The sequence below is a fragment of the Pelodiscus sinensis genome, chromosome 29, assembly GCF_052426305.1.
Source record: "Pelodiscus sinensis isolate ZL-2025 chromosome 29, ASM5242630v1, whole genome shotgun sequence".
NCBI lineage: Eukaryota > Metazoa > Chordata > Testudines > Trionychidae > Pelodiscus > Pelodiscus sinensis.
The window spans coordinates 13915032-13932190 of NC_143080.1; the positions used below are offsets into that span (position 1 = coordinate 13915032).

Consider the following 17159-nt stretch of genomic DNA (forward strand, 5'->3'; position numbering starts at 1 on the left):
GTCGCCCCTTGCCCACCCGCTGCCCACGGACACGCAGAGCACGGGTGTCGCCCCTCGACCGCCCGCTGCCCACGGACACGCAGAGCGCGGGTGTCGCCCCTCCCCCGCCCACTGCCCACGGACAGGCAGAGCACGGGTGTCGCCCCTCGCCCGCCCGCTGCCCACGGACACGCAGAGCGCAGGTGTCGCCCCTCACCCGCCCACTGCCCATGGACACGCAGAGCGCGGGTGTCGCCCCTCGCCCGCCCACTGCCCATGGACACGCAGAGCGCAGGTGTCGCCCCTCACCCGCCCACTGCCCATGGACACGCAGAGCGCGGGTGTCGCCCCTCGCCCGCCCACTGCCCATGGACACGCAGAGCGCAGGTGTCGCCCCTCACCCGCCCACTGCCCATGGACACGCAGAGGCGGGTGTCGCCCCTCACCCGCCCACTGCCCACGGACACGCAGAGCGCGGGTGTCGCCCCTCGCCCGCCCGCTGCCCACGGACACGCAGAGCACGGGTGTCGCCCCTCACCCGCCCACTGCCCATAGACACGCAGAGCACGGGTGTCGCCCCTCCCCCGCCCACTGCCCACGGACACGCAGAGCACGGGTGTCGCCCCTCGCCCGCCCGCTGCCCATAGACACGCAGAGCACAGGTGTCGCCCCTCCCCCGCCCACTGCCCACGGACACGCAGAGCGCGGGTGTCGACCCTCACCCGCCCACTGCCCATAGACACGCAGAGCACGGGTGTCGCCCCTCGCCCGCCCACTGCCCACGGACAGGCAGAGCGCGGGTGTCGCCGCTCGCCCGCCCACTGCCCATGGACACGCAGAGCGCGGGTGTCGCCCCTCGCCCGCCCACTGCCCATGGACACGCAGAGCGCAGGTGTCGCCCCTCACCCGCCCACTGCCCATGGACACGCAGAGCGCGGGTGTCGCCCCTCGCCCGCCCGCTGCCCACGGACACGCAGAGCACGGGTGTCGCCCCTCACCCGCCCACTGCCCATAGACACGCAGAGCACGGGTGTCGCCCCTCCCCCGCCCACTGCCCACGGACACGCAGAGCACGGGTGTCGCCCCTCGCCCGCCCGCTGCCCATAGACACGCAGAGCACAGGTGTCGCCCCTCCCCCGCCCACTGCCCACGGACACGCAGAGCGCGGGTGTCGACCCTCACCCGCCCACTGCCCATAGACACGCAGAGCGCGGGTGTCGCCCCTCGCCCGCCCACTGCCCACGGACAGGCAGAGCGCGGGTGTCGCCCCTCGCCCGCCCACTGCCCATGGACACGCAGAGCGCGGGTGTCGCCCCTTGCCCACCCGCTGCCCATGGACACGCAGAGCGCAGGTGTCGCCCCTCACCCGCCCACTGCCCATGGACACGCAGAGCGCGGGTGTCGCCCCTCGCCCGCCCGCTGCCCACGGACACGCAGAGCACGGGTGTCGCCCCTCGCCCGCCCACTGCCCACGGACACGCAGAGCACGGGTGTCGCCCCTCACCCGCCCACTGCCCACGGACACGCAGAGCGCGGGTGTCGCCCCTCGCCCGCCCGCTGCCCACGGACACGCAGAGCACGGGTGTCGCCCCTCACCCGCCCACTGCCCATAGACACGCAGAGCACGGGTGTCGCCCCTCCCCCGCCCACTGCCCACGGACACGCAGAGCACGGGTGTCGCCCCTCGCCCGCCCGCTGCCCATAGACACGCAGAGCACAGGTGTCGCCCCTCCCCCGCCCACTGCCCACGGACACGCAGAGCGCGGGTGTCGACCCTCACCCGCCCACTGCCCATAGACACGCAGAGCACGGGTGTCGCCCCTCGCCCGCCCACTGCCCACGGACAGGCAGAGCGCGGGTGTCGCCCCTCGCCCGCCCACTGCCCATGGACACGCAGAGCGCGGGTGTCGCCCCTTGCCCACCCGCTGCCCACGGACACGCAGAGCACGGGTGTCGCCCCTCGACCGCCCGCTGCCCACGGACACGCAGAGCGCGGGTGTCGCCCCTCCCCCGCCCACTGCCCACGGACAGGCAGAGCACGGGTGTCGCCCCTCGCCCGCCCGCTGCCCACGGACACGCAGAGCGCAGGTGTCGCCCCTCGCCCGCCCACTGCCCATGGACACGCAGAGCGCGGGTGTCGCCCCTCACCCGCCCACTGCCCATGGACACGCAGAGCGCGGGTGTCGCCCCTCACCCGCCCACTGCCCATGGACACGCAGAGCGCAGGTGTCGCCCCTCACCCGCCCACTGCCCATGGACACGCAGAGCGCGGGTGTCGCCCCTCACCCGCCCACTGCCCATGGACACGCAGAGCGCGGGTGTCGCCCCTCGCCCGCCCACTGCCCACGGACATGCAGAGCGCGGGTGTCACCCCTCCCCCGCCCGCTGCCCACGGACACGCAGAGCGCGGGTGTCGCCCCTCCCCCGCCCGCTGCCCACGGACACGCAGAGCACGGGTGTCGCCTCTCACCTGCCCGCTGCCCACAGACACGCAGAGCGCGGGTGTCACCCCTCACCTGCCCGCTGCCCACGGACACACAGAGCGCGGGTGTCGCCCCTCACCCGCCCGCTGCCCACGGACACGCAGAGCGCAGGTGTCGCCCCTCACCCGCCCGCTGCCCACGGACACGCAGAGCACGGGTGTCGCCCCTCGCCCGCCCACTGCCCACGGACACACAGAGCACGGGTGTCGCCCCTCGCCCGCCCACTGCCCACGGACACGCAGAGCACGGGTGTCGCCCCTCACCCGCCCACTGCCCACGGACACGCAGAGCGCGGGTGTCGCCCCTCGCCCGCCCACTGCCCACGGACACGCAGAGCACGGGTGTCGCCCCTCACCCGCCCGCTGCCCACGGACACGCAGAGCACGGGTGTCGCCCCTCGCCCGCCCGCTGCCCACGGACACGCAGAGCGCGGGTGTCGCCCCTCGCCCGCCCACTGCCCATGGACACGCAGAGCGCGGGTGTCGCCCCTCGCCCGCCGGGAAATTCTCGGCTGCGGGCCGGGGGCCGCTCTGGCCATGCCCTGGTCCTGGTGGGGCGCAGCCACGACCCAGGGACGTGTGTTTGCAAATCAGGAGCGTGATGGCCAGGCTGCCCCATGTGAGCCCCCCTACACGCCGGCCCCCCCGGGGCACTCTGCCAGGTGGGGCAGGAGCACATGCTTTCTGGCAGGGGTAGTGAGGGGGACAGGGCCACACCCGTGGGTGACCGAACCCCTCCTGCCCCAGCGGCCGCTGACAGGTTCTGCTACGAGAAGCTAAACGTGGAAGGGACCGAGAGAGGGAACTGCGGGCGTGCGGGCCCGGCCTGGGCGCAGTGCAACAAGCAGTAAGTGGTGGGGCCCGGGCATCGCCACATCCTCTGTACAGCCCTGCGCTGGCCTCCCCACCCTCCGCTCACTGCCCACCTGCCCTGTGCCAGGAGGGTCTTGCCCCCACACCCAGAAACACCCTCCTGCCCTGGACCCGCTCCCTGAAACCAGTCTGAGGTGGGTGTGGGGGGTTGGTTGGCCAGGCCGGGCTGTGGCTGGGCGGGCGTGGGGGTCTCTGGGCCGGGCCGGGCTGTGGCTGGGCAGGCGTGGGGGTCTCTGGGCCGGGCCGGGCTGTGGCTGGGCGGGCGTGGGGGTCTCTGGGCCAGGCCGGGCTGTGGCTGGGCGGGCGTGGGGGTCTCTGGGCCGGGCCGGGCTGTGGCTGGGCCGACGTGGGGGTCTCTGGGCCGGGCCGGGCTGTGGCTGGGCGGGCGTGGGGGTCTCTGGGCCGGGCCGGGCTGTGGCTGGGCGGGCGTGGGGGTCTCTGGGCCGGGCCGGGCTGTGGCTGGGCGGGCGTGGGGGTCTCTGGGCCGGGCCGGGCTGTGGCTGGGCGGACGTGGGGGTCTCTGGGCCGGGCCGGGCTGTGGCTGGGCGGGCGTGGGGGTCTCTGGGCCGGGCCGGGCTGTGGCTGGGCGGGCGTGGGGGTCTCTGGGCCGGGCCGGGCTGTGGCTGGGCGGGCGTGGGGGTCTCTGGGTTGGGCCGGGCTGTGGCTGGGCAGGCGTGGGGGTCTCTGGGCCGGGCCGGGCTGTGGCTGGGCGAGCGTGGGGGTCTCTGGGCCGGGCCGGGCTGTGGCTGGGCAGGCGTGGGGGTCTCTGGGCCGGGCCGGGCTGTGGCTGGGCAGGCGTGGGGGTCTCTGGGCCGGGCCGGGCTGTGGCTGGGCAGGCGTGGGGGTCTCTGGGCCGGGCCGGGCTGTGGCTGGGCAGGCATGGGGGTCTCTGGGCCGGGCCGGGCTGTGGCTGGGCGAGCGTGGGGGTCTCTGGGCCGGGCCGGGCTGTGGCTGGGCGGGCGTGGGGGTCTCTGGGCCGGGCCGGGCTGTGGCTGGGCGGGCGTGGGGGTCTCTGGGCCGGGCCGGGCTGTGGCTGGGCAGGCGTGGGGGTCTCTGGGTCGGTCCGGGCTGTGGCTGGGCGGGCGTGGGGGTCTCTGGGCCAGGCCGGGCTGTGGCTGGGCGGGCGTGGGGGTCTCTGGGCCGGGCCGGGCTGTGGCTGGGCCGACGTGGGGGTCTCTGGGCCGGGCCGGGCTGTGGCTGGGCGGGCGTGGGGGTCTCTGGGCCGGGCCGGGCTGTGGCTGGGCGGGCGTGGGGGTCTCTGGGCCGGGCCGGGCTGTGGCTGGGCGGGCGTGGGGGTCTCTGGGCCGGGCCGGGCTGTGGCTGGGCGGACGTGGGGGTCTCTGGGCCGGGCCGGGCTGTGGCTGGGCGGGCGTGGGGGTCTCTGGGCCGGGCCGGGCTGTGGCTGGGCGGGCGTGGGGGTCTCTGGGCCGGGCCGGGCTGTGGCTGGGCGGGCGTGGGGGTCTCTGGGCCGGGCCGGGCTGTGGCTGGGCGGGCGTGGGGGTCTCTGGGTTGGGCCGGGCTGTGGCTGGGCAGGCGTGGGGGTCTCTGGGCCGGGCCGGGCTGTGGCTGGGCGAGCGTGGGGGTCTCTGGGCCGGGCCGGGCTGTGGCTGGGCAGGCGTGGGGGTCTCTGGGCCGGGCCGGGCTGTGGCTGGGCAGGCGTGGGGGTCTCTGGGCCGGGCCGGGCTGTGGCTGGGCAGGCGTGGGGGTCTCTGGGCCGGGCCGGGCTGTGGCTGGGCAGGCATGGGGGTCTCTGGGCCGGGCCGGGCTGTGGCTGGGCGAGCGTGGGGGTCTCTGGGCCGGGCCGGGCTGTGGCTGGGCAGGCGTGGGGGTCTCTGGGTCGGTCCGGGCTGTGGCTGGGCGGGCGTGGGGGTCTCTGGGTCGGTCCGGGCTGTGGCTGGGCGGGCGTGGGGGTCTCTGGGCCGGGCCGGGCTGTGGCTGGGCGGGCGTGGGGGTCTGTGGGCTGGGCCGGGCTGTGGCTGGGCGGGCATGGGGGTCTCTGGGCCGGGCCGGGCTGTGGCTGGGCGGGCGTGGGGGTCTCTGGGCCAGGCCGGGCTCCTGCCTTGGGCCCACCCACCGCACTCTGTTTCCACCTTGCAGGGACGTGCTGTGCGGGTCACTGCTGTGCACCAATGTGACGGGCGCACCACGGCTCGGCGAGCTCGCCGGCGAGATCACAACCATGACCTTCTACCACCAGAACCGATACATCGATTGCAGGTGGGCGGGTGCCCGGGGCCGGCCCATGGCCTGCGCTGGCTTAGTGCCCCTGCGCCCTGGCCCTCCGGGGCCACCAGCTCCCTGGCGCCAGGGCCCACTGTGGGGCATTACTGGCCAGGGCTGGGGGTGTCCTGTTCCCCTACAGGCACAGCCCTCTCCTGTGGGGATCAGCCCCACGCCCTGGGCTCTGGCCTAGCTCCAGTGTCGGGTGGCCAGGTCTCTGGTCTGACCCAGACGTCTGGTCGGCGGCGCAGAGAGGTTCAGGCAGGCTGGGCCCTGGCCTGGCACAGCCCCCAGACGTGGCCAGCGCGTCTCTGCGAGCCCTAAGCAGAGGGTCAGGTAGGGAAGCTCTGCCTCCAGCGCTGACTCTGCAGCTCCCATTGGCCAGGAACCGTGGCCAATGGGAGCTGCAGGGATAGCGCCTGTGCGTGGGCCCCCCGAGTCCTCAGCCTAGGGGCACGTCCGGGAGTCGCACAGAGCCTGGGCCAGCCTGCCTGAGCCACCTGAGCCAGTCTGGCTGGCTGAGCCCCTGCCCTCCCCCGCCCCCGCCCCCGCCCCAGGTCAGAACCCCCTCCTGCCCCCAAACCCCTCCCACAGCCACCTCCTGACTTCCACAGGGTCTCTGGGCCCCTCGGTTCCAGCCCTGCGCCCCCTCCTGCATCCCCAGCCCCGCTCCAGAGCCTGCACCCGCCGCCAGCGCCCTCAGCTCCCCACATTCCAACCTCTGCCCCAGCCCAGGGAAAGTGGGTGGGGGATGGAGCGGGGGCGGAGCCTCTGGGAAGGGGCGGGGCCTTGGGGAAGGGGGGTTCGGGGTCGTGCAATGGGAGAGTCGACAGTCCTGCTCCCGGGTGCAGAGCCCCCTCTTGGGCAGGGCCCCAGTCACTGCCCCGGCCCGAGGGCCCTGGCTCCGGGCGCTCCGGTTTCCCCGCTCAGCAGAGCAATGGGCAGACCCAGGAGCCGCAGGCCAGGCCACGGGCCGCTCCGCCGGGTGCTGTGGCTGCGCCAGCTGCCCGGACGTGGAAGCGTCCCGAGGCCCCGTGTGGGGCTGCGCCGGGGGCGGGCGGCCTGGCCGTGGTGCTCAGCCCTGTCCAGCGGCCGCCTGGCCTTAGCGCAGGATCGGGCCCCCGGCTCCCCCACGGCTCCTCGAGCCTCCGCCGCCTCCCGTGCAGCTCGCTGGGAGCCAGCCCTGGCCTGGGCGTCTGTCAGCCCTCGGGGCCGGGGCCCTTTCCCCTTCCCTGGCAGAGCCGGGCAGAGGCAGTCGCCCCCAGCCAGAGGCGGCCGAGCCGGCTGCACAGCCAGGAGCCTGATCCCGGGGGGCAAAGGGGGTTCGTGCCCCAGCCTGCACCCCCTGGGGCATGTCGGACAGTGACCCCGCCCCCCCTCAGCACCTCTTCCTCCCCAGAGGCGGGCGCGTGCAGCAGGTGGACGGCTCGGAGCTGAGCTACGTGGAGGACGGGACGCCCTGCGGGCCCAGCATGGTCTGTCGTGAGCACAGATGCCTTCCCGCCGCCGCCTTTAACTTCAGCGCCTGCCCCGGCAGCGGGGACGGGAAGATCTGCTCCGACCACGGGGTGAGTCCTCGCGCGGCGGGGGCGTGGGAAAGCCCGGAGACGCGATCCGCGTTCCCGCCGCGCTCGGGAACCCCCGGCAGCTCTGTGTGCGCCGCCCGCTTCCCGGACACCCCGCCCCTGCAGCCTGCGGCACGAGCCAGCCGCCCGGGCCCACGGGAGGGCCAGCGTGGGCCAGTGGCCTGGGAGGGCTGCTCCACTCGTGCTCAGGGCTGTCGGGCCGTGGGGAGCCGCCTGGGGGAAGGCAGCCCAAGGCCAGCGAGCCCCCATCGCGGCTCCCCCCTCACCCGCCTCCTTCTCCTTCGCCGCAGGTCTGCAGCAGCGAGGCCACGTGCATCTGCCACGCGGACTGGACGGGGAAGGACTGCAGCGTCTATGACCCCCTCCCGGGGCCCAAGCCCACCGGCGAACCCGAGAGATACAAGGGTCCGTGCCCAGAGCCCCCTGGCCGCCCCCCCATGCCCCATGGCCAGGCCCCCCTCCCTAGCCCCATGGAGCCCCACAGCCTCCCTAGCCCCATGGCCAGGCCTGCCTCCCTAGCCCCATGGAGCCCCACAGCCTCCCTAGCCCCATGGAGCCTCACAGCCTCCCTAGCCCCATGGAGCCCCACAGCCTCCCTAGCCCCATGGCCAGGCCTGCCTCCCTAGCCCCATGGAGCCCCACAGCCTCCCTAGCCCCATGGAGCCTCACAGCCTCCCTAGCCCCATGGCCAGGCCCCCCTCCCTAGCCCCATGGAGCCCCACAGCCTCCCTAGCCCCATGGCCAGGCCCGCCTCCCTAGCCCCATGGCCAGGCCCGCCTCCCTATCCCCATGGAGCCCCACAGCCTCCCTAGCCCCATGGCCAGGCCCGCCTCCCTAGCCCCATGGCCAGGCCCCCCTCCCTAGCCCCATGGAGCCCCACAGCCTCCCTAGCCCCATGGCCAGGCCTGCCTCCCTAGCCCCATGGAGCCCCACAGCCTCCCTAGCCCCATGGAGCCTCACAGCCTCCCTAGCCCCATGGAGCCCCACAGCCTCCCTAGCCCCATGGCCAGGCCCCCCTCCCTAGCCCCATGGAGCCCCACAGCCTCCCTAGCCCCACAGGCCCCAAGGCCAGACCCCACCTCTCTTCGCCTTGCTCACAAGCCCCTCCCTGCCCCTGCTCACTCAGCCAGCCAGCCCTCCCCCAGGGGCATCCCGAGACCCCCGAGCCATGCCCGGGGCCACCCCCTGCCCGAGAAGGCTGGCACCGTGTGCCGCAGGACAGCTGGGCCGGGGCGAGGCTGGGGCTGCGCTGGCCCCAGCCCGCCCAGCAGCTCCACAGGCCTCTCCCTCACTGCCCTCCGCCCTCGGCCTGTGGGGCAGGCAGCTGGGGCGTCTCCACAGGGCTGTGCTAGCCAGGCTTAGAGCCACGAGCTACTGCTGGGGTCCCACAGGGGCACGAAGGCCCCACAGCTGAGCCCGCGGCGCCACGGGCTGTGGGAAGGGGGAGCTGGGGGAGCGCCCCCTGCTGGCTGCTGGGAGCCAGGGTGGCGTGGCCGGCCCTGCTCAGCGTGTCCCCGTGGGGGGCCGGGCCTGGGGGGGCGTTTGCTGAGCCAGAGGGATGGGGGACCACCCCGGAGGGAGGGCCGTGGGGGACACTTCTGACTCGGCGTCTGGGAGGGGCCACGCGGGGCCCGGCGCCGGCCCCACACCGGACCTGAGCACGGCTCTGCCCTCCTTGCAGGTCCCAGCGGCACCAACATCATCATCGGCTCCATCGCGGGCGCCGTGCTGGTGGCGGCCATTGTCCTGGGGGGCACCGGCTGGGGCTTCAAGTAAGCACAGGGGCCTGGCGCTGCCCGGTGCCGCGGGAGGGAGCACGCCCCAGGCAGCCAGCCGCTGGGCCTGGCACTGAGCAGGGCGGGGCAGGGCTCCTGGCGGGGGGGCGCCCCACACAGCTACGCCCCGCCCCTTAGCCCACGCCCTCCAGCGCCCCAGGGATGCGCCAGGGCTGCCCCGGAGCCTCTGGGCGCCTGGCTCTCTGGGGCCCATGCCAGGGCCCTGCCAGCCCAGAGGCAGCTCGGCTGCAGGAGGCCGGGCGGGCAGGGCCGAGGGCTGTGGGGCATGCGGAAGCAGACAGGGCACCTGGAGTGGGGGGCTGGAGACCCTGGGCCCCACGGGGCAGGCGGGAGAGGGGCAGGTGTAACCCAGCAAGCAGCCCCCCCACCTGCCGCCCGGGCCCCCAGCGCGGGGCGGAGGAGCATGCGGCTGCCGGTGGAGGGGCCTGCCTGGCCCAAGGGGAGACCCGGGTGACAGGGAGCTCCATGGGCTGCGCCTGCGTGTTGCGTGCGGCTGGCGAAAGCCCTGACCTGGGCTGAGCGGGGGCACAGCTTCCCGGGGGGCAGGGCGGGGGAGGGGCACAGCTTCCCGGGGGGCAGGGCAGGGGAGGGGCACAGCTTCCCGGGGGGCAGGGCAGGGGAGGGGCACAGCTTCCCGGGGGGCAGGGCAGGGGAGGGGCACAGCTTCCCGGGGGGCAGGGCGGGGGAGGGGCACAGCTTCCCGGGGGGCAGGGCGGGGGAGGGGCACAGCTTTCCGGGGGGCAGGGCGGGGGAGGGGGCACTGGCCTGGGGTGAGTTTTCCAAGGGGGAGGGCGCGGGGAAGGTGCTCCTGGGGTGGAGACTGGGCCGTGGGTCAGGAACAGGGGCTGCAGTGGCCCCTCCCCACACGTCCCACCCGCACTGACCCCTGCCCTGGCGCATTCTTGCCTGAGCCCGCAGCTGCGCCCAGCCACAGAGGGGCCCAGCCCTCCGCCCGCCCCTGCTGGGCTGGAGTTTGCCCCGGCCCCAAGCCGCACAGTGAGCGCTGCCCCAGCCCAGCACCCTGTGCCTGGCCTGCGAAGCCCGTGGCTGGGGGCTGGCTCCTGGCGAGGGTCCTGGCAGGGCCGGGCCTCGCCCCGGGGCCTCGCTAACCAGCCCTCTCTCCTCTCTCGCGCCAAGGAACATCCGCAGAGGAAGGTACGACCCGGCTCCGCCGGGGCTGGCGTAGCCCCTCCCGCCGTCACCCATCTCCATCCCATCTCAGCCCTGCACTCGCTGCTGGCACGCGCCCATCGCCTCCTGCTGCACCCGCCTGGAACCTGCTGCACGGGCCGTCCCCTCCATCCCACCCCCCGGGGCTCAGCCGCCAGCCCCGCATGGCCTGGGGGCTGCCAGGGTGCCCTGGGCTGTGCCGGGCTGGAGAGGCGGGGGCTCCGGGGCTGTGCTGCCTCTGCCCATTGGGCCAGCCTGCTCCTGGCTGCCAGCCACAGCTGGCCCTGGGCCGGGAGAGAGGCAGCCTGGCTCCCTGCCCCACGCGCTCCATCGGCTCCGTGCCAGCCCTGCCCAGCGTGGGCCGGGAGCAGAGCAGCCGGCTCCTTGGGCACCAGGGCAGGGACTGGGCCCCATCTCAGCCTCCCACCACGTCACTGTCTGTGTCCATCTCGTTGCCCCTGGGGCCATGCCCATCTGCGCCCACATCCTTCCTCACCCCTGGGCGCTTGCTGGGGTCGCCCCTCCCTGCCCCGGGGCAGCTTAGAGGCCGGAGCTATCCCAGGAGCCCGAGGTTCCTCAGGTTACAGGGCACCTGGAGCCGTAGGGCCTTGACCCGCATGTGCTTGAGCCCAGGTGATGGGGGGCTGGGGCCTGGCCATGGTGCCTCTGGCTCGAGGTGGCTGGTTCAAAGCCCACCCTGGCCAGGTCGCGGTGGGGCCCAGTCCAGAGGCCGGGCCTGGGGCCTGTCACTGCTGGGGCTGGGCTGTGGAGCCCGCATGGGGCGAGGGATGTGCTGGCTGCCAGGGCCAGCTTGGGGCCTGCACGTTGCACGTGGAGGGCAGAGCCTGGGGCTGCAGCGTGGGGCGAGGAGTGTCCCAGCCAGTGGGGCCGGAGCGCAACGCTCACCCCCGGCTGACGCATTGCTCCTGCAGGGGGCCCCGGAAACGTCCCCTAGTGCGCAGGGTGTGGGGCAGGGAGGCCCAAGCACCCCGACCTGCGAGGGGCCTGGTGTGGAGAGCAGCAGCGGGATGGGCACTAACCAGAGCCTGGCCCCTTGCTCTGCCCCGCCTGGCGCCAGCGCTAACGGGCCGCTCCCTTCTGTGTTGCAGGTCGGGAGGGGCCTAGCCTGGCCACCCTTCTGGCTGCCTGCCCTCCGCCGGGGGGAGAAATCTCCCTAAAACCAGCCACGTGCTGGAGCCGCCAGCTGGGCGACCAACCAATGACACCGTCTTCCGCTGCGCCCAGCGCCTGGCACTGGAGGGGCCCGACTCTGCAGACTCGTGCGCAGCTGGCCCCGTGCACGGTCTCCTCGGCGGGCGGCTGCTGCCCGTCCCTGCCTGAATGTAGCTTCCACTCCCACCGCACTGGACTGCCACCACGGAATGTACCTGCCCCACGGCGCGGGCACAGGCCGGCGTCCCCGGCAGGCGGCACAGAGACCGGCGGGCGAAGGAGCCGGCTGCATAGTCAGAGCCGCCCCGGGCCCGCACCGGCTGCTGGGACTCTGCCGGGATGTTTGTAAAGCAAAGCCGCACACTGAATGTAGGGGGGGGGGGTTAGTCTTTGGCCTGATGTCCCTGCACACACAGCCGCCCTGCCATGGCTGCAAACGCGGAGCGGTGCCCAGCCCCACATGGCCCAGTGCCCCACACACCCCTTGCCCCATCCATGCAGGGCACAGTCCCCCCACAGCCCCCGCCCAAGGAACAGGGGGTGGGAGGGCTGTAATGGCCCAGCTCTGCCATGGGACGCCCCAAAGCTGCTCGCCCCAGCACGGCGCGGCCAAGTCCAGCAGCCCCCTCCCCCTCACTGCTCCAGCGCCGGGGCCCAACCCGGCTACTCCGGCGCCGACAAAGAGCCATGGCAGGCGGGCCTCAGCCCTGAGCTGCCCCCTCTGCACGGTGGGTTCCTCGGGCCAGCAGTTGGCACGTCCACACCCCCCAGCTGCACAGCCACAGGCATTGCCTCCTCCACCCGTGCCTCAGTTTCCCCACACAACCCCCAGGTGCGATCATGCTGGCGGCTGCCCAGGGCCGAGGCTGCTCCTTGATGGTCATTCCTGGCAGGCCTGCCGGCCTGGCTTCCAGCACTGAGGCTGGAGGGAAGCCCTGCGGGTGCCAGGCAGGCTGGGCCAGCCATTCCTGCCAGGGGCCCGTGGAGGAGCCGGGGCCGGAGACGATGCCGCACAGCTACTGGCCCTGGGGAAACGCCCCATGGAGCTGGGCGCCAGGCCCGGAACCCGGACGTTTCCCTTCCAGCGCTGTGCCGGCCGGCAAAGGCCCCCCCGCCCCGCCCCCGAGAGTGACGTGCAGCAGGGGGCTCTGCAGGCCGGGGCCGGGGGCTTTTCAGGCCTGGGTACAAGCTGCCGCCGGGGCGGGGCAGCGGGGCCCTTGTGCAAGCCCCTCCCACCTGGCCGGGCCCGGCTCTGCCCCGCGGCCCGTCCCACGCGCAGCCCGCCCTGGGCACAAGCCGCCGAGCTCCAGCGAGACGGTTCCCAAGGAGGAGGGGACCGAGCAGCCGCCGCCCCGGCCCCAGTGGGGGCCTCACCCCCAGGCTCCCCTGCCCCTCCACACAGCCCCCCTGCTCTCCTGGGCGGAGACTTGGGACCCGCAGCCACATCTGCCTGGGATCCGTACAGCCCCCTCCCCCAGCACAGGGATGAGGGCAGTACAGCCCCCCCGGAGCACAGGGATGAGGGCAGTACAGCCCCCCCAGAGCACAGGGATGAGGGCAGTACAGCCCCCTCCCCCAGCACAGGGATGAGGGCAGTACAGCCCCCTCCCCCAGCACAGGGATGAGGGCAGTACTGCCCCCCCGGAGCACAGGGATGAGGGCAGTACAGCCCCCCCAGAGCACAGGGATGAGGGCAGTACAGCCCCCCCAGAGCACAGGGATGAGGGCAGTACAGCCCCCCCGGAGCACAGGGATGAGGGCAGTACAGCCCCCCCGGAGCACAGGGCGGGGGGTGGTACAGCCAGGGCGAGAGGGCTGCTGGCAGCCCCGTGTTCTGCTCCTGGGTCTTTCCGGACTGGCTGCAAGTAACTTGGTGGCGTGGGGGACCCCGTACCCCCGGCACTGCCCCGCCATGGCCAGTTGCTGAGCCCCCGCCTGCCCCTTTGCCCCAGAGCCTGGGCCTTCCCGGGGGCTGGCCGTGCGGGCCCAGGCAGCTGCACTGACCTTCGCTGAGGGCCCGGCGGGGGCTGAGCAACCCTCAGCACAGTCCCCAGGGGCCGCCCGGTTCCCTGTCCCAGGCAGGGCCAGGGCCCCGCTCAGTGACCAGGCCGGGATGGTGCCTCGGGGGCCCGCACGGAGCATATGGACCAAATAGGCCCCCAATGGCTGGTGCCGCCTGTGGCCGTGCACCTCCCCTTCGTCCCAGCACCACGGAGTCACGGCCGCCAGTGGCACTGGACGATCTCGCACAAGCCCGAGGGCTGCAGGGCACACGCACGCTTTGCACCACCGGCACCAGAGCGTGCACCACCGGCCCCTGAGTGCCCTGGACCCAGCTGTTGAAGGAGGCCAGTGGGTCAGATTTGCCCACCCGTGACCACACCGAGAGCCTGCAGCAGGGGGGGGGGGTCGCTACCAGCTGCCACTGGGCTCCAGGTCGCGGGCTTGGCTCTTCCAGCCCCGGCCTGACGGGAAGCGGCCTTGGACCAGTCACAATAAAGAGTCTTTGGAGAACCGGGGCCCCGTTCTGAGACGCCTCATTTACGCCCACGGAGCAGGGCTGAGCACGTGCTGCCAGGCGCTAACCTGCCACAGCCCCAGGGCGACTGCGCAACGGGGGGAAGGAAGCTCATCTGTGGGCACCAAAGTGTCATGGGTCACGTGCTCAGCACGCGCCGCGGCAGCGGGGGCAGAACCCGCACCCAGAGCCTCAAAGGGGAATCGCCACCAGCAGTACAAGCCCATGGTATGCAGGTGAGCAGTTTTAATTCCCTCCAGCAGAGGGCAGCACTGCACGTGATTCCAGCGCACGGCCCCGGACAGAGATCCGTGCACATGCGGCTCCGCTCCCCCGGGGCTGAGCTGCACCGTGGCGAGGGACACGGCCTAACGCGCGCAGCCCAGCCCAGGGCCCCCGGCCTGACGCACTAGCGCCCGCTGCACCAGCACCCTGCCCTTGTGGAGCTTGGGGCACAGGCACGTGCGGGCCCTGCTGGGCGCCATGTGCACAGAGCTGGGCTGGGCCTTTCACTACGGACACTCTTGTGAGCAGGTTTCTCTGCCCAGCTGAGGCTCATTCACCCACCTGGGCCTGAGGCAGCCGCCGGAGGAGCCGTGTGCTGGGCTGCAAGCTGCCTGGCCGGGGGCGCGAGGGGCACAGGCCCCATGCTCGCCACAGCACCAGGCTTCGCTGCCAGGGCCTGTCCCGCGGCGTCCCCCGTCGGCCTCTCTCCCGTGGGCTTTGCCCGGGTCTGCGCTGCCCCCAGTCCCAGCCTGGGGGTCCGTCACTGCTGAGTGGAGCAGGGAGGGGGAGGAACATGTACCCCGGGCTGCTTGGAACTACTCTGAACGGGGGGCCCTGGTGTAACGGAGGGAGGGGAGAGGGAGTCTGGTGTTATCGGGAGCAGCACAAAACTGGAGACCCAGCAACTGGGGAGCGGGTGACCCAGCTCGGACAGTTCAGCCGTTCTGGCCAACGGGCTGCAGGGACCCAGTGACCTGCGCAGCTGGCTCCAGCCAGGGCAGAACAACGGAGGGAGGGGGCCCCAGGGCGGGGGGAGGGCTGCTGCAGGGAACATTGGAGACTCGGCTGGAAGGAGGGAGCCTCTGACCTGGACATGGCGTTGGTAGAAGCCCCCGGCTGCAGGGGAGACTCAGACGAGCTGGCGGAGGGGGCCAGGCCCACAGGCCTGAGAGATCCTGTGCTGGGTTCAACGCTCAATAACCCCCCGTTCGGGGCTGGCCGGGAGTTGCTCTGGGCTGGAGAACGGGGGGGGGGGGTGTGTCCAGACGGAGGGGCCCGAGGCAGAGACCCCGGCGGTGGTGGGATGGACCCCAGGAGAGAAGGGGCCGCCGCACAGGAGGGTGGTTCTGCCCGGGGACCGACGGGCCAAGTGTGGGCCCCACCTGGGAGCCTGAGGGTCCCTTTTAGCCCATCAGGCCGAGGCTTGCGCGCGGGGCAGGAGCCGTGATGGCAGGCGGCCTGGGGAACGGCCCTTCCGCCCCGACGCACCTCAGCGGCCCCCAGCCGCGGCTCAGCGTCAGCAGCTGCTGTGGACTCGCCGCACCAGGCGGTCGCCCAGTGGACGTGCCCCAGGCTGCGACCCCCAGGGGCTCGGCCCTGCTGCCAAGGAGGCTGCCGGCGCGGTTGCTCCAGGCGCAGGGGCTGGGCCAAGGGGGCTGTCAGGGCTGGGAGCAGGCTGGCAAGCCCCTTGTCTGGGGGGGGCGAGGAGTTTGAAACCGGCCGCCGCAGGGCTTTGCAAACCGATGGGCATGGACCATTCCCCCCCTGGAAAAGCAGCCACCTCTGGGGTGGGACAGGGCCGTGTGTAACAAGGCTCAGCAACCTGGCCACAAGGCAGGGCCAGCAGCAAAGGTGACTCCCCGCTCTGCAGGGGGGGGTTAAATCCTGGGCGGGTCCTCCCCTTCCCGCTCCCCCTTCCCCTCCCCCTCCCCGAGCCCAATGCAGAGTGAGAAGCAGCTGCTGGAACAGCTGATGCGCTTTGCCCACTGGCCACCACAAGGGGGGGGGCGATTCCCTGCTGCCACGGGCAGGGCCTGTCCCTGGGGGGGACCAGAGCAGCTCAGCAGGGGAGCGTGTCGGTCCCTGTGGCACGGCTGGCGGCTCTCAGCAGGGCAGGGGGAGGGGACCGAGCTCAGGAGCTGCTGCCGGCGACCAGCCCGGACCACCACAGTCAGAGGCTGCTTCATGGCAGCCTCCCCCACCCCTTTCCCCCCTTGGGACACGTGGGGGAGGGCGGGTGGAGCCGGGGTTTAAGCCAGCTCCTCAGGGCGCCGGCTCCCGCCCCCACCCCCACGCGGGGGAAGCGCACGTGGTCGATCAGACTAACCGATAAGCCCAGACCTAACCGATGGTCCATCCCGCTGCGGGCTCCACAGCGCCGTCCTATCCCAGACCAGCCCGTGGCAGAGGCAGGAGCGCGGGCTGGCAGGCAGCCGGTTGCACAGGGAGCTGGATGGGAAACTGGCTCCTCTCGGGCCGGCTCCCGGCGCCGCTACCTCGGATCCAGAGGCAGCAGGGCGGGGCGGCGGGGGCTCCCTGGCCCCGGGGCTGCGGAATAGCCCTGTAAGCAGGAAGAAGCCATGCGCGCTCACAGCCGTTCACTGACACGCTACCCAACACCCCTCGTTCAGAACACTTGGGCCGTGTCTACCCTAACCCCCCCCCAAGTGGACTGGCCGCAGCTCAGTTGCAGCCAAGATGCGCAGGGTTGGGCACGTGGTGTGGCCACTGCAAGGCAGCCCGCGGGCCGGCAAGGCCCAGAGACAGGGCGGGTGGCTAACAGGCTGGTACCTCTCTCCGGAGGCCGAGGTACCGCAGGGCAGCAGGCCTGGCTCCTCAGCTGCTCTAGCGATGTGCACAGGGCTGCTTTGTTTCTCCTTCCAGCCTCACTGCAGCTCACTGGCCGGCCAGGCGGGCACAGAGCCCTGAGCCAGCCTGCCCAGGAGGCCACGTGCCGTGCCGTGCGGGCGGGAGAGCACCGGGAGCTGCTAGCGCTTTGCTGCAGCTCCAAGCACGGGAGCCGTCGCATGGCCAGCTCCCCCCTCACCCCGTTTGTCATTTCCAACCCGCCCGGGTAAGCTTGTCTGGGCAGTGCCAGGCCTGACCGGCCAGGCCCCACAGAGCAGCTGCCTGGAGCTGTGCGGGACGGGCAAAGCCGGGGGAGCCCTGCCTGCTCTGATCTGCCCCCTCCTTGCTCTGAGCAGGGGATCTGCCCGCTGCCTGCAGGGCACAGCTGGGCCTGGGAAGCCTTTGAGTCCATCTCCCGCTACCTGGGTGGCCTCCTGCGCACGGGCCGGGGAAGGACCCCACACTGCAGACCCAGCCGTGGGCTCCGAGGCGGCTTAGCGCAAAGGGAT

The 17159-nt window shown here is 73.1% G+C and overlaps 1 protein-coding gene across 3 annotated transcripts in view; it reads left to right on the forward strand.

Moving 5' to 3' along the window:
* Window positions 1–13798, forward strand: part of ADAM11 (ADAM metallopeptidase domain 11) — a 55961-nt gene extending 42163 nt beyond the window's left edge. Inside the window, exons 21-27 of one of the 3 annotated variants that reach the window (XM_089773920.1) lie at window positions 3209–3308; window positions 5432–5551; window positions 6954–7122; window positions 7431–7545; window positions 8822–8912; window positions 10074–10091; window positions 11216–13798. In XM_089773920.1, the coding sequence (XP_089630046.1) occupies window positions 3209–3308; window positions 5432–5551; window positions 6954–7122; window positions 7431–7545; window positions 8822–8912; window positions 10074–10091; window positions 11216–11231 (629 nt within the window). In that variant the 3' untranslated portion in view covers window positions 11232–13798. Of the gene's footprint in view, window positions 1–3208; window positions 3309–5431; window positions 5552–6953; window positions 7123–7430; window positions 7546–8821; window positions 8917–10073 lie in introns of those variants that run through there. The other 2 variants (XM_089773919.1, XM_089773921.1) reach the window with 2 other exon arrangements.
* Window positions 13799–17159: the final 3361 nt, after the last annotated feature.